At 43.4% G+C, this 15,855-nt stretch overlaps 1 protein-coding gene across 3 annotated transcripts in view; it reads right to left on the reverse strand.

The window, feature by feature from the left end:
* birc6 (baculoviral IAP repeat containing 6) overlaps positions 1-15,855 on the reverse strand; it is a 128,504-nt gene that overhangs the window by 94,631 nt on the left and 18,018 nt on the right. For all 3 annotated transcript variants that reach the window (XM_085429023.1, XM_085429024.1, XM_085429022.1), the window contains exons 4-10: positions 13,243-13,436; positions 9,747-9,858; positions 7,734-7,816; positions 7,418-7,643; positions 6,711-6,880; positions 5,957-6,015; positions 2,993-4,651 (exon numbers count right to left, since the gene is read on the reverse strand). In XM_085429023.1, coding sequence (XP_085285149.1) covers positions 2,993-4,651; positions 5,957-6,015; positions 6,711-6,880; positions 7,418-7,643; positions 7,734-7,816; positions 9,747-9,858; positions 13,243-13,436 — 2,503 coding nt within the window. The remainder of the gene's footprint in view (positions 1-2,992; positions 4,652-5,956; positions 6,016-6,710; positions 6,881-7,417; positions 7,644-7,733; positions 7,817-9,746; positions 9,859-13,242; positions 13,437-15,855) is intronic.

A 15,855-nucleotide genomic window follows, 5' to 3' on the forward strand; every position in this document is an offset into this window, starting at 1 on the left:
TTCCTTGTAGAATATAACGAAATCATACGTGGCTTAAGACTTTTGCAGTATAGCATTCCATTACACTGTTTAACTTCTTCATGTGTATTCACTGAAGACAAAGGTTTTCACGCAAAGAGCTGGATTTCAACCTAAATCTGTGTTTGCTGGTTCATTAGTCCCACCGTATATATTACACAAGAAAAAGAAAATAAACAAATGCTGGAATCTTTCTAGTCAACAGCTTTTAAACAAACCAATGAGTCACTCGATGACATCTTCCATCATTGTTATGAACACAGTGTTGTTTCACTAGTTATGCAAAATGTCCTTTCATTCAAGAAATAATACTGCATCATGTAGAGAATAAAACATTAAAAAAAATTTATGTTATATTTTTCAAAAATCACAGTCCAATTATTTCATAAAATAATTCAACTACTTAAAATAAAACAAGAGAAACCGAGTAAGGATGTTGGGGTTCTTCCTGGTGGATGAGGGGGTTTCTTCTTTCTTCACTTTAGGGTCAGGGAACGGGTCCTGACTGTCATCTGCGAGTGGCAGTTCAACCTGGAGACTCTGTTGTCCTGCTGGGAGACTTTGATGCTCACGTGGGTAACGACAGCGAGACCTGGAGGGGCGATTAGGAGGAACGGCCTCCCTGATCTGAACCCGAGCGGTGCTTTGTTATTGGACTTCTGTGCAAATCACAATTTGGCGATAACATACACCTTGTTCAAACATAAGAGTGTCCATAAGTGCACATGGCACCAGGACGCTCTAGGCTGCAGATCGATGATTGATTTTTGTAATTGTATCACCATACCTGCGACCATATGTTCTGGACACTCAGGTAAAGAGAGGGGCTGAGCTGTCAGCTGATCACCACCTGGTGTTGAGTTGGATCAGGTGGCAGGGGAGGACGCTGGACAGACCCGGGGCACCTAAACGCGTAGTGAGGGTGTGCTGGGAACGTCTAGCAGAGGCCCCAGTCCGTGAGATCTTCAACACATACCTCCGGCAGAGCTTCAACAGCATTCCGAGGGAGACTGGGGACATTGAGTCCAAATGGACCATGTTCAGCATCTCCATTGCCGAAGCTGCTGCATTGAGCTGCGGCCGCACGGTGGTTGGTGCCTGTCATAGTGGTAACCCCCGAACCAAATGGTGGACACCAGAGGTGAAGCGAGCCACCAGGCTGAAGAAGTCCTATCGGGCTTGGTTAGCCTGTGGGACTCCGGAGGCAGCAGACAGTTATTGACAGGCAAAGCGGAATGTGGCTCGGGCAGTGGCTGAAACAAAAACTCGGGTGTGGGAGGAGTTTGGAGAGGCCATGGAAAAAGTGCACTGCACTGTGTATAGTGCTGGTGGAGCGCTGCTGACATCGACTGAGAAAATTGTCAGGCGGTGGAAGGAATACTTCAAGGACCTCCTTAGTCCCATTGACATGTCTTCCGAGGAGGAAGCAGAGTCTGTGGATGAGGGGGGTGACCCACCAATTTCTGGGGGCGAGGTCACTAAGGCAGTTAAACAAGTCCTTGGTGGCAGAGCCCCTGGTGTGGATGAGGTCCGCCCCGAGTTCCTGAAGGCTCTGGACGTTATAGGGCTGTCCTGGTTGACATGCCTCTACAATGTTGCATGGAGATCAGGGGCAATAACCCTGGACTGGATGGTGGTCCCCATTTTTAAGAAGGGGGACCGGAGGGTGTGTTCCAACTACAGGGGGATCACACTCCTCAGCCTCCCTGGGAAAGTCTATGCCAGGGTGCTGGAAAGGAGAGTTTGTCCGCTAGTTGAACCTCAGATACAGGAGGAACAATGCGGTTTTCGTCCTGGTCGCGGGACACTGGACCAGCTCTTTATACTCCCTAGGATACTTGGGGGGTGTTTTGTGGACTTTGAGAAGGCATTCGACCGTGTCCCTCAGGGTGTCCTGTGGGAGGTGCTACGGGAGTATGGGGTGTCTGGCCCATTGCTACGGGCCATCCGATCCCTATACAACCGTTGCAAGAGCTTGGTTCGCAATGTCAGCAATAAGTCGGACTCGTTCCCGGTGGGTGATGGGCTCCGCCAGGGCTGCCCTTTGTCACTGATTCTGTTCATAATTTTTATGGACAAGATTTCTAGGCGCAGCCAAGTGGCGGAGGGCATTCACTTTGGTGGCCTCAGAATCTCATCTCTGCTTCTCGCAGATGATGTGGTTCTGTTGGCTTCATCGGGTGGGGGCCTCCAGCTTGCACTGGAATAGTTCGCAGCCGAGTGTGAAGCAGCGGGAATGAGGATCAGCACCCCCAAATCTGAGGCCATGGTTCTCAGCCAAAAAAGGGTGGAGTGCCCACTCCGGGTCAGGGATGAGTTCCTGCCCCAAGGGGAGGAGTTCAAGTATCTCGGGGTCTTGTTCGCGAGTGATTGGAGAAGGGAGCCGGAGATCGACAGACGGATTGGTGCTGCGGCCGCAGTGATGCAGACGCTGCACCGGTCCGTCGTGGTGAAGAGGGAGCTGAGCATAAAAGCGAAGCTCTCAATTTACTGGTCAATCTACATCCCTACCCTCACCTATGGCCACGAGCTGAGTGGATAAGCTACAGGAGGTGCCTGGGGAGAGGGAGGTCTGGGCTTCTCTGCTTAGGCTGCTGCCCCCGCGACCCGGCCCCAGATAAAGTGGAAGAAAGTGGATGGATGGATGGATGGATGAGTAAGGAATTTCCAAAGTACTGACATACACATGGCCCAGATTTTATGTTGAGATTACTAATAAGAATCTAACATAAATCCGACCCTTAATTGTTTTATACAGAACACCCATAAACTTTGTGAACAAAAGGGCACTACTTTTACACTAGACTTAATGAGTTATAACATAAAATACATAATATGATGATATAAGTCTAAGAAAATTTGCACACATGAAAGAAAAACTTTCATAAAAAGATAAAGTCTGTTTATTTATTCCATCAGCAGCAATACTGTCAGCAGGGAAATATGCAGAAACAAAAAGAAGGGAAAAACCTACCTTTGGTGCAGGCACAAAGGCGATCTGTCCCAGAGCAATAGGTAACTGAGACAAATGGGTCCGTCTCCTCTGCTGACCCCTCCTTTTTAGGTGGCTCCACCTTAGCTAGGACCTCTAGTGTGGACAGGTCCAGTATCATAATAAACCCAGCCCGTGTGGTTACCACCAGGTGGCCCAGGCCTGTCACCTCCAGCCGCTTGGAGTCTTTGTGGGTGGAGGCAGAGGTGGAGGGACTGGTAACAGTAGTATTGCTGCTGTTGGTAGCTGCTCCACACACAGTCCCAGTTCCAGATTCAGCAGAGCCTGACGGACCTGTTCCAAGCCCAGAAGAGCTATTTTTTGGAGTTGTTGGGAGAGCCTCCTCAGGAGCCTCTTCACTGTCATCTTCCCTGCTGTCAAGCACATCAGGAGGAAGCAAAATAAGGGAGGTAATGGCATCCCGAGAGTCCCAGATCTGCTGTACTTTGATAGGTTCCTCATCCAAGGTGACAATACGGGTGGAATAGTTGAGCTTGTATAGTGCAAGATATCCACCTCCACTCTCATCACTTGGGGACCTTTGCTGCTGCTGGTCTCCTGGGGGAAGGATGAGCGGTGTCTGTGGTGGCGATCCACCTGGGTGGTGGCCTTCCACCCCATTTGCAACTGGATGTAAGGGGTCTGCTTTTCGTTGGCTGCAGAGTGCAGAGTGCAGGCGGTTGAGATTATTAAGAGCTTCTACTTGGTTTGTAGCACTCAGAGACTCAGAGCCACAGGGCTGCAGGGCAACCAGCAGGTGCACACCATCCCAGCAGGGTGTTATCGAGTCCACATAGAGATTCTCCTCCTCGAGCTGTTTGGGCAGCCTCAAGCACTGTACCAGTGCTCCAGGTCGAGGCGGACTGGAGGCTGTTGCTGCAGCCAGTGTGCTCCATTTTTCCATATGCCCATCCAACCCTGCCAGATTGGCAGCATCAGCAAACTGCTGAATATAAGTGATGGGGGGGTCCTGAAGAAGAAGCTGCTCGTGGGTGTCAAACTCCATCTCAATGATTTGTGGCACAGTGAAGCCCTCCTCATGGAGCCCCTTGCTCATTAGGTTATTCATCTGAGCAAAGACTTGTCCTGAGGACTTGTCATCTACTTCTCTGATACTGTACAGCAGAAGCACAGGTATAGTCCTGCGTACAGCTGGAAGAGAAGAGGGGCTAGCAGGTTGGGAACCTGCTAAATTAGAGAAACCCTGCTCTTGTGCTGCAGTTTGAGGATTACAAGTCTCTATCTCCATAGGACCCTGTTCCTGTAGAGGTCCAGGGTGAAAGGGCTCGGTCCCATGAGTCCTAAGTGGACCATCTGCGGTCCTGCGTGTTGTAGCTGTGGTTGTGGTTGTAGGTCGAACCATGGGAACACTGGATGCTGAGCGATAGCTGAGCAGGCCTCCAGCCAACAAGCAAGGAAAGGGAATGTTGTGGTGGTCAGGGGCCTTGTCCTTTGTTTTGGCCTGGTTATGAATCTTAGTTTGGTTTAATGAAGGGTTGGCACCAAGCTCCTCGAGGTCCTTAACAGTATCCTCCAACACACTGGCTACTACCTCCCATTGAAGCTTCTCAGGCTGTTGGAGCACACTCAGTGCCGTCACTCCTAGGCTCACATCCATGCTCTCCCACTGGGACGGCTGGCCTGAAAGAGAAGGGGGGAAAAAAATGGTCCAAGTTAGTCTTCGCCAAACTATAACAAAATCAGTAATTCAAACAACATTATTTAAATGAGGCTGGGAAATAGGGTTGTAAAAATCTTCCAACCAACAATTATCAGTCCAATAATCGACGATGGGCAAAATATTCGCAGACTTTTTGATGGGCGGAGCAATGTAATCATGCACGGACTGATTTGTGTGTTAACAATACAGAAGTCCAAACATGGACGAACTAATTTCCCCCAAAAATTAGGGCTGTCAGCGTTAACGCGGTCGTCATGATTAACGCGATTCAAATTTTTAACGCGCTCAACCCATCTAGAGCACAGAATGAATAAACTTTGGACAAACTGCCCGAAATGCGTTGACAGAGACATTTCAGGGATTTTGACTCAGTTTGCACAACAGATGGGTTAACTGATAATTGTGTTAGTCGTGATGATGGCGCGTTAACGCTGACAGCCCTAAAAAAAAATATATAAAGTTGCCAATTTGGGATGAAAGAGTTAAACCTAAGGATGTAACCACAGCAGTGTGCCACTTGTGCAGACATATAGTGCGAGCAAAGTACTGAAACACCACAAACTTGCACAGCATGTACGTGTCCACCGCTGAGTATGCTGGGCTATCACCAGCTTCTGCAGCTCCATCAACGAGCATTTCGGTGCACTCTGAGGAGGGCGCATTTGCGCACAGATGAAAGAGGGTGCTGTTAAAACAGCCCTATTATTTTTTCCTGTTGACTGCTCCATCATTATTAGCAAACTCACTCATGGGCAAATGAATAAGTAAATCGCCCTTGTAAAAACGATGGCCGATGGGCTCAGCCTATCGTCGATATATTTGTCCAGTCACCCAACCCTACTGGGAACTTAGTGCACTCATAGTATCTCATGATTGTTATGATTTCAGACTATTAAAACATTCTATTTATTCATTCTATTTATTAAAAAAGAGAAACACTGAACTCCGTGACAATTTTTTGCCCTGAAATATGTACTTTCACTTGGTTTCCCAGCAATTTGCAGAATGTAATAGGCTCCTACTGCCAAAAAATGTACCTAGAAGATGCTTGCTGACAATCATTAAACAACAAAAAGAATATAAAACTTTAAATACCAGATGCTAGACACATGAAATATTTGAAACAAAGTAATATTAGTATCAATGTTAAGTCAAAGTCAAAATAAAAAGAAATATCTAAATGAAACTACAACAATGTCAATAGTTTCTTTGAACTTTTACAAAAAAAAAGGAAGAAAAAAAAAGGAAGTTACAAATGCTTGTACCTGTTACTGACTCTGACCGGGAATGCTCATCACTGTCTGAGTCCTCCAACTGGTCATCACTGGAAAACAACAAGTGAGAAAAATCAAGACTAATATCATAAAACAAAAACTAAGAACCCTGACTGTAAAAACTTACAAATACTAAGTTAAATCCCTCTTTCTTTTTACTTTTATTTTTACATTGTTTATTGTATTTTTTTGGTTTTCTTTATTCTTTTTTTTCCCCCCTTTTAAACACTTTCACCTTTTTTCCTCACATAACAGAAAAGCATTACCTCTTGCTAAACTGTCACATTTTATGTCACAGACAAGTCATTATCATCTACTTAAAGCAGAACAAACCAATCAGTTCAAACCTAAGTTCACCACAAAAATCCCAAGAAGCAGATGCCATTATACGCTCAAATTAGTTTCTGATACTGGCTATACATGCTCCCCCCACACTCAACCAGTTAATTTTTGAATATACATTTTGTATAGGGTTTTTATAGATAATTAATTTAATAAATAAACTGTTGAATACAGAATAGAAATGTATGCTGGAGTTTGTCAGGAGAAACATGCTGCAACAAAGAACATTTTCTTCTCAATTTGTATCAGGAACATTCTCTGTACTGGAAATACTATAAAATCCATGAGTCTGAAAGGGCTGGTCAACTCTAAAACATTGTACCCTTATTAATAATTTCAAACACAATATTCCTATAAAATTATCTTTCAAGTTTAAATGAATTAAAATGTGAATGTGTTTTACCTGTCTCCCTCGAGTTTGGGTAAATCGGAGCAGGAGGATGACTCTTCTAACCATGCCAAAGTTGGTCTCCGAGACTCAGTTAGTGCATGCTGGCCCTGCTCACCACTAGACAGGATCAACTGTCTCAGAATGGCTGGGTCATATGGGTTGATGTCAAACTTCAAGTGCACCTGTTGAACACACAGGTACACACTTTTTACCTGGAGTCATAGTCAACAACATAAACAAGACTGCCCTACTCACTCAACTTTTGTCTGCTTATGCTCCAAGCTAAGCAAGTAAGCAATCAAATCATGTAACATGTTGAAAAGAGCCTCAGGAAGTGTATTAGTGTCCTGCTGAGGCTCGTACATAGACTTAGTTATAGTGTGACTTCTTTACAAATCTGATATGGTAACAAAGTAAAACAAAGCTGCTCAACTGTTTCTATGCACCATGTGTATCTGGGAAATTATAACTTAAAAGACGTGCTTTGGGTTGGTAACAAGGATCAGTTACTTTAATCAGCTGCTTTAACCAGACATTTTTGAGTGCCCTTGCTGGCATCATGCCTTTTACCAATAAAGTAGGTCGATGGATTTGTGATATCACTGTTGCATTGCTTTTTGTTCTAAGACCTGGTAGGGCACTATAAAGTGCTGTGTTGTGCATGCATTCCATTGTGCAGGTAAAGAGTCAGCCAGGCAAGGATTGGTTGGTACTCTGACCTTCATCATTTTGGAGACATCCCAGATGCAAATCTTGCCCCTCTTGGTGGCAGCAGCCAGGAACTGTGGGCAGCTGCCAAAACCATAGCAAGCAATCTTGTCTGAACGATCAGGACTGTTTGGAAACTGTGCGGGTGTTGTTGCCAGTGTCACCGACAGTGGGACGTTCTGTGTGTGCTCTCCCTTCACAAATGGACAATTGGGAGAATGCCGCTCATGTTCAGACCTGGGGAGTAATAAAGAAACGCTTGCCATTATAATACAATTATTATGTTGTGAGTAAGATGCATGTGTGTTTATTTAATAATCCACTCACCAAGGTTCGTCTGTTGGTTCCCAACAGACCAGGCACACGCTGCAGGTGAAACACATGGCTCTGTCATCCCCTGATGAGGCAGGCTGCAGGAACACAGTAGGGAGGGGGTTAATTTCACTGACCGCCTACTTTCCCTGCTGATTTTTATTGTAAAGAATGTAGTGTTTGTACAGCACATGTTGTAAAAAATAAATATATATAAAAAATAGTGCTGTCAAAATTATCGCGTTAATTGTTAAGATCAACGCGAAATGTTTAATGCATTAAAAAAATTTAACGCTGATTTTGTTTTTTTATTAATTTCCTGTAATCTAAGACCTTTAAATTCATGAGCACCTCTGGAGGAGGGGGCAACAGTGTGCTATGCTGGCGTTTGGCCTGACAGAAATGATTAGAAGAAGAAGAAGAAGTGACACCATGCTACTATCTAGCTAACACTAGCTAACACACGCAAGCATGGACGAGGGCGGACTTTTGGGTGGAAAGTTTCTCTTTAAGAAGTTGCCTGATGGCTTGTTGGACAAAACGAGAGTAAGATGCACAATTTGCAACGCTGAATTCAAGTACCACAGAAGCAGTTCATCACTGGCGTATCACCTGAGAGCAAAACACCCAACTGAATCCACCTCTACGGGACCTCGCCAGTCTACGCTTCAGGAGTATGGTGCTTGTGGACGAATAACAAAAAATGTGAGAGAAAAGGTAACCAATTCCTTGGTTGTTTGGATAGCTAAAAACTGCCGACCAGTTAGCATAGTAGAAGATGATGGACTGAGAGAAGTCATTCGTGCTGCATCAGGAGATGAGTGTTACAATCTGCCCTCGAGAGGAATCATTGTGTCGAGACTGCACACTTTGTATGGGGACCAGAGGGCTCAGCAGTCCAGCAAGCTTGTGCAAGTAAGGAATGTCGCTCTCACCGGAGACCACTGGACTTCGGTGAACAACGATAATTACTTAAAATATAAAGAATAAAAAAATGTAATTGGAGCCAGGCTATTAATAAAGTAATTGAGATTAATCGCAATTAATAACAGAAAATTGTGAGATTAGTTAGTTAATTTTTTTTAATCTATTGACAGCACTAATAAAAAAACAAACAAACATGAAATCACTACAGATAAAAATGGTGTTAGGTTTTGTATTGTTGATTGTCATTTATGCTTAGAAATATTTAACCATATATGCTTAGAGGTGTATAATCAATTGTGTAGTGATAGGACTGTGATCTTTAGCAGGCTGCAAAGGCTTGGTGTGTATTCCACACTAGAATGCACACCCACAGTCTAGGAACATCAGAGAGGTCCTATCTTCTCTTTGTTGATATATGGTATAGCAAACACACGTATATCTCTTTAAGTATAAGAGCCTTTTGTTTAGATAGATCTGCTAGACGCCTGGCACCAGCTTTGGGGAGTCTTCACAGGGTCACATCTTGACCTCACACAAATCACACCACACACACACACACACACACACACACACTCACACAGGCAAGGTACTCTTTGTTTGTATGTAGACGTCATATGTTAATGAACCTATGCATATTCATGTAACCTCAATAAAAGGGCAGTGTTACGGGAGAACGGACGAGAGCAACTGGGGTCAAGCGAAGGAACGGCGCCTGTCCGGTCTCTCCCGTGCACGAGAAACATGAAGAACTTTGCCTACCCGTGTCTTGCTTTGCTGTGTAATTATATTGTCCTCAACGTTCCAGCGAATAGGTTCGAGCTACAAACCTATCAAATGGTGCACTTAAAGTTGTCATAGCTTTAGCTAGTTTGCATTACAAAGCAAATTAACATGGTTATATGGTTGGATGAGTCCATGTGTGTTCCTTTAACTTCATAATCTTGCAGTCAAGTAGAATGTCAACATTTTCCACTAACCATGCAAATCTTCCCTTTGAGTGCTTGCAAATATTGTGATTCATGTGAACCACATGTGTGCATATAACATTGCTCGTCAGAGCTGACAGATGTAAAGGCAGTTTAGAATTCTCACAGAACCCACCTGGTGGTAAAACCCTGCTTGTGCCATTGGATCAGGCTGAGCCCACCTGTACCCAGCATGTGGCCACGATGTGAATGTTTCCCTCCTGTTGGCCTCGCTGTACATCAGGGATCTGCAGAGAACAAGACCTTTTAGAATAATACAAGGCATTCTTGAAATTACACCTGGTATGCTGTTTTGACTACATCGTTGTTGTAGTTTACACTACACCGCATTCCAAATTATTAAGCAAATTATATTTTTCTTTGATTTTCTGAAATTGTCGATTCAAATGACAGTCAGCATAATGTTTGAGTCATCAACCATTAACCCTCTGGCGATCCTTTAAAAAAAAATCACACCTAATACCCTGGGGACCGTTTTCGGCCACGCCCCAAAAAATGCTATAAAAAGATTATATATTCATATTTTTTTCCACTTTAAATTAGCCAATCTTTTAAAACTACTTCTCCCTGAAATATTCATGTAAAGTTTTAATTATATTTCGGGGGTTTTAACCCTTTTAATCGCAGTTTAATTACATGAGCGCACCGTTTTTTTAGCCCCAAAAAACAAAAAAACTAAATATTTTCCAAAAAAAAAACCATTTGAAGTAATATTTGTTTGTTATTATAATTAGGCCTTTGGATGGTCCAAAGATTGGCACCAAAATTCATTTCGATCCACTTTTATTTTTTTTGCAGGAGCGCATTTCATAAAATGCACACACTATCGGTCCTAATCGACCACGCCCAAAAAAGTGCTATAAAAAATTTATATATTAATATTTTATTCCACTTTAAATTAGCCAATCTTTTAGACCTACTTCTCCTTGAAATATTCATGTCAAGTTTTAATTACATTTCGCGGATTTTAACCCTTTATATCCCGGTTTCGTCACATGAGCGCACTGCTTTTTTTGCCCCAAAAAACATAAAACTTGAATATTTTCCAAAAAAAAAACATTTGAGGTAATATTCAATTGTTATTATAATTAGGCCTTTAGATGGACTAAAGATTGGCACCAACATTCATTTCGATCGCCTTTTATTTTTTTTTTCAGGTCCAGAAAATGGTCTCCAGGCGGCAAATGCTCCTCCTCTAGGCCGAAATAAGTGCATCTTGCCGGGGTAAGTCGCGACGATTACCGGGGCACGATCACCGGGGACCCCTTTTTCCAGCACACACGCCCGATACCACGTGACAACAAATACGTCATTTCCTGTTGACTAAAAAAAAAAAAAAAAGCACCCTCTCACGGTCCTAGGGGCCGAAAATGGTCCCGCCCGATCAGCGGGCGAAGCCGCTGCTGCACGCCGGAAATGAGGCTTCATTTCCCGCAGGTCTCTCTAAGCAGCCCACTGTTTTCCAGCAGGGGTCAAATGTGGAGCAAGGGCGCCACCTGGTGGACAAATAAAAAAATTACAACTCTAAGGCCTCTTCTACAAAACAAAAACGAAACCTAAGCCGTCACCCAGATGTTAACGGTAATAATTCTGCAGTGAAAAATAGCGTTTATAATGGAAGTCAATGGGCCGAAAACGGTCCCCAGGGTTTGAGGTGTGGGGATTTTTGCTGCTCAGCCATTTTAGGCTGATTTAAGAAATTCACACTGAAATATTAAAATTGACAGAAAAAAAACTATCCTTTGGCAAATTTGGTTATATTCCACTGAACACAGTGGAAATGGCATGCATTTAAAACATGAAAGTGGCACAAAAAGGGCCCAGGATAGCCGGAGGGTTAAGAGTATAATTCAAATGTTACTGAACAAAACTCCCAATGAAAACAGTACGTTTTTCAAAAATAAAAAACTTAAAATGCACTGTTCCAAGTTATTACGCACACAGTTTCAAAACATTTTATAGGTTGTAGAGAATTGAAAATGGTCATTTGTTGAATTGGCAGCATTAGTAAATCAATTTTACTGAAATCAAAAGCTATTTCAAACAAAAACATCTTAACAGGTCAAGTTACATATTAAAATAGGACCCCTTATTTGATAGCAGTTTTACAATTCTTGCATCCATGGAACTTGTGAGTTTTTGGAAAGTTTCTACTTGAATGTCTTTGCAGGATGTCAGAATAGCCTCCCAGAGCTGCTGTTTGGATGTGAACTGCCTCTCACCCTCATAGTTTTTTGCTTGAGGATGCCTCAAAGGTTCTCAATAGGATTAAGGTCAGGGAAGAATGGGGGCCATACCATGAGTTTCTCTCCTTTTAGGCTGATAGCAGCCAATGATGCAGAGGTATTCCTTGTAACTTGAGATGGTGCATTGTCTTGCATGAAGATGGTTTTGTTGCGGAAGGCACAGCTCATCTCTTTCTACCATGGAAGAAAGTGGTCAGTCAGAAACTCTACATACTTTGCAGAGGTCATTTTCACACCTTCAGGGACCTTAAAGGGGCCAACCAGCTCTCTCCCCGTGATTCTGACCCAAAACATGACTTCACCACGTCCTTGCTGACGTTGCAGCCTTGTTGGGACATGGTGGCCATCCACCAAGCATCATCCACTGCATCCATCTGGACCATCTAGGGTTCCACTGCACTCATCATTGAACAGGACTGTTTGAAAATTAGTCTTCAAGTAATTCTGGGCCCCACTGCAGCCGTTTCTGCTTGTGAGCATTGGTTAGGGTTGGCCAAATAGAAGGTTTATGCACAACTGCAAGTCTCTGGAGGATCCTACACTTTGATGTTCGCAGGGCTCCAGAGGCGGCAGCAGCTTCAAATATCTGTTTGCTGCTTTGTAATGGCCTTCTAGCAGCTGCCCCCCTGATGTATTTGTCTGGCAGAAACCTTCATCATTGTACCTTTATCTGCATGAACCCATGTGTGCTCTGATTCAGCCACAAATCTCTTAACATTATGGTGATCATGCTTTCGTGAAATATCTAAGGTTTTCATTACGTGTCCAAGGCATTCAACTATTTCAGGCTTTTCAGCAGCAGCAGAGATCCTTTTTCCTTGCTATATTGCTTGAAAATGCTGATCTGCTTAATAATGTGGAACATCCTTCTTTAGTAGTTTTTCCTTTAGTTGGGCTCAGCTGGCAAACTAATGATCCTAGTTGTCCGAGATTGATTTCAGTGATCCAAAGAGCCCTGACACACTATTCCATCCATGGGTTTAATTGAAAAACAACTTATTTAATTTTAATGAGACTTAAACACAATTTGCATAGTAATTTGGAACGCAGTGTATGTGTGAAAACTTTGTCATATGTTTAAGTCTCAGAGGGTTAAGTTAAGTGGTTAAGTTGAAAGATAGAGCAGGGATAGCTCAGTAGGTAGAGCACTCGCCCCATGATCAGAAAGTCAGGGGTTCAAATCCACCATTTGCAACCCTGCAGTACCCCTGAGCAAGGTACCGTCTCTACACACTACTCCACAAACTCTTTATTGTGTTTAAAAAGCTCAATCAAAAACATACTTGCATTATACCTAAAAAATTTATTCTGATTCAAGTGCAAATGACCTGAATATGCACAATGTGACACAAAGCTTACTCTCACCTATCTACAGAGCGCCCAGGGCCCACCCCAAGCTCAGGTCTGGCGCTTGACAAGAGGTAGGAGAGCCTGTCCATGATGGATGAGGCCACAGACAAGGCAGCTACGTTCTGGTTTATCTTCTTCAGCTCGCTGACAATGGCACTAGCCACGAGCTTCAGCACATGGTGGGGAAGATGGAAGGTCACTGTTGCCCACTGAGATCAGAAGCATAGGGGAAGAAAGGAAAGGCAGTTATGAGCATAGTCAAAGGAAAGAGTTGGGTCTATATATAATCATATCTGAAACAAAACAACAGTTAAGCAGCATCAAAATAGAACCATGACTTTGGTGGTCCCATTCGCAACTCGGCCTACACTCTTTTTCACTTCACGATAGCTGTGTGTAAAACAAAAACTTCATGACAACCGTATTGTTGAAGTATCTTTATAAAAATAAAAATAACTAAAACCAAACAGGAATCTTCTTAACTTTGTTTATTGTGCGTTGTCTTTTTGGTAAACTGAACTACAAAAATAAGTGCATTGAGGTGATGACTATGTGTAGTGAGATGTTGACAAACTTTGTTATATTCAGGGTGCACAGTGGTATTCAGTGTTGCTTCAGATAGTGCTGGGATTTAAATTTTTTATTGATAAAACGTGCTATACAAATAAATATTACTCAGTTATTAATTTAATATTGAGCTGTCAGGAAAGTATCTCTTGCCACACATGAGAACCTATAGAGAGCTTGGTGCATTCCTAAAATTGCACATGGGTACAAAGAATGGAGCTGTAGCAACAGCTCTTAGTAGTCTGTGGCAGTAGCAGATAGCAATCGGCCTATTTGGGTTTACGGTTTTATGTTTCAGAGTGCTAAACTCAAAGTGTTGTTTAAAGTTCATGTTTGAAATGAGCCATTTCAAATGTTATTGGTGGTTTACATTGATCCTTAAATTTCTATATACCACTGCTGCATTTGGGGATTTAAAAGAAAATAATAGTTTAGTAGACTATAGCGGAGTGTGGTCTGTGGCTCGGCTGCAGGGAAGGAGTGCAGTGGGTTCTGTCGGTAGTTGCCAGGGGAGGTTGGTTAAAACAGATGGTGTTCACTGCCTAATCATGCCTCCCCTATTTCACTAGTGTACCGGCACCTGGAGGTGTGTGGAGTTGGAGACAACGGTGGAGCTGGCGGACGTGGCAGACTGAAAGAGTAAACTGCATCACTGTAAATAAAGAAAACCTACATCCTAAACACAGTGTGTGGCATGCGTCGACAATTTAATGGTCTACCATTAAACCAAGTGGGTTACATAAACAATATGTAATGTAAACAAAATTCTGCACTGCTGTATCTTAGTATAAACTGAACTGGCTGCTTTTTGGGAGTCCTGGGTTTAAAAACAAAACAAAACAAAACAAACAAACAAACACAAAAACGGAGAGAAACACAGGGACAAAATCAAGCGGCCTTATGCGGCCTGGATTTTCCAATGAAATCCAGAATAACATTCACACAAATAGGTATCATCCATACATGCATGCATGCATCATCAAAATTCTTTTACAGATAATTGTTACGGCATCAAAGGAAAAGTGCTGCAGAGCAGCACACCTGCCAGTAGCAGCAGCTTTGTCCTGCTTTGTCCTGTCCTACTACTACAAAACTTATCAGCAGAAATTACACACAGAACACTTAGAATAGAATTCAACTTTATTGTCATTGCACATGTCACCAGTACAAGGCAACGAAATGCAGTTTGCATCTATCCAGAAAGTGCTTTAGCAATAATATAGATATATTACAAAATATATATTAGCAGATACAAAAATATGGGTCTATTATGGGTATGTTACAATGTACACGGTGTACAGTGCTCTTGATGGTGCAGCGGTAGAACTTCACCAGGATGTCTGAGGACAGGTGGTTCTTTCTCAGAGTCCTCCAGCTTGAAGCAGTTGGGATCCTCGGAGATGTAGACACCCAGGAACTTGAAGCTGCTCAACACGCTCCACAGCCGATCCATCTCCTCCCTGTAGGCGGCCTCATCGTTGTCATTGATGAGGCTAATCACCATGGTGTCATCTACAAACTTAATGATTGCGTTGGAACCATCGGCAGGTCTGCAGTCATGGGTGAAGAGGGAGTAGAGGAAAGGGCTCATCACACAGCCTTGTGGTACACCAGTGTTCATTGTGATGGTAGATGAGCAGTGGTTATCCAGCTGGACACGTTGGGGCCGGTTGGTCAGGAAGTCCAGTAAGCATTTACACATGTGGGAACTGATGCCCAGGTCTGTTAGCTTCCTGATGAGTTGTGAAGGGAGGATTGTATTGAATGCTGAACTGAAGTCTATAAACAGCATTCTGGCGTGGGTGTTGTTGTTGTCCAGGTGTGAGAGGACAGAGTGCAGCACGATGGAGACTGCATCCTCTGTGCTCCTGTTCTGACTGTATGCGAATTGGTGGGGGTCCAGGGTGGGGGGGGAGACAGGCCACAGAACCACAGTCACTTCAAAATGTCCTTCCAACACATTTGGCCTTAATGGCCTAAATTTGCAGTTGCAGCCAAATTTGGGAATAAACTGGCCAGCAGAACAATTAAATCCAATGTACTAGCTCAGTGTTCCAGGAT

The sequence above is a fragment of the Rhamphochromis longiceps genome, linkage group LG13 (assembly GCF_057381845.1).
Source record: "Rhamphochromis longiceps isolate RC_006_pf linkage group LG13, R_longiceps_female_GT1.1, whole genome shotgun sequence".
NCBI classification, from domain to species: Eukaryota; Metazoa; Chordata; class Actinopteri; order Cichliformes; family Cichlidae; genus Rhamphochromis; species Rhamphochromis longiceps.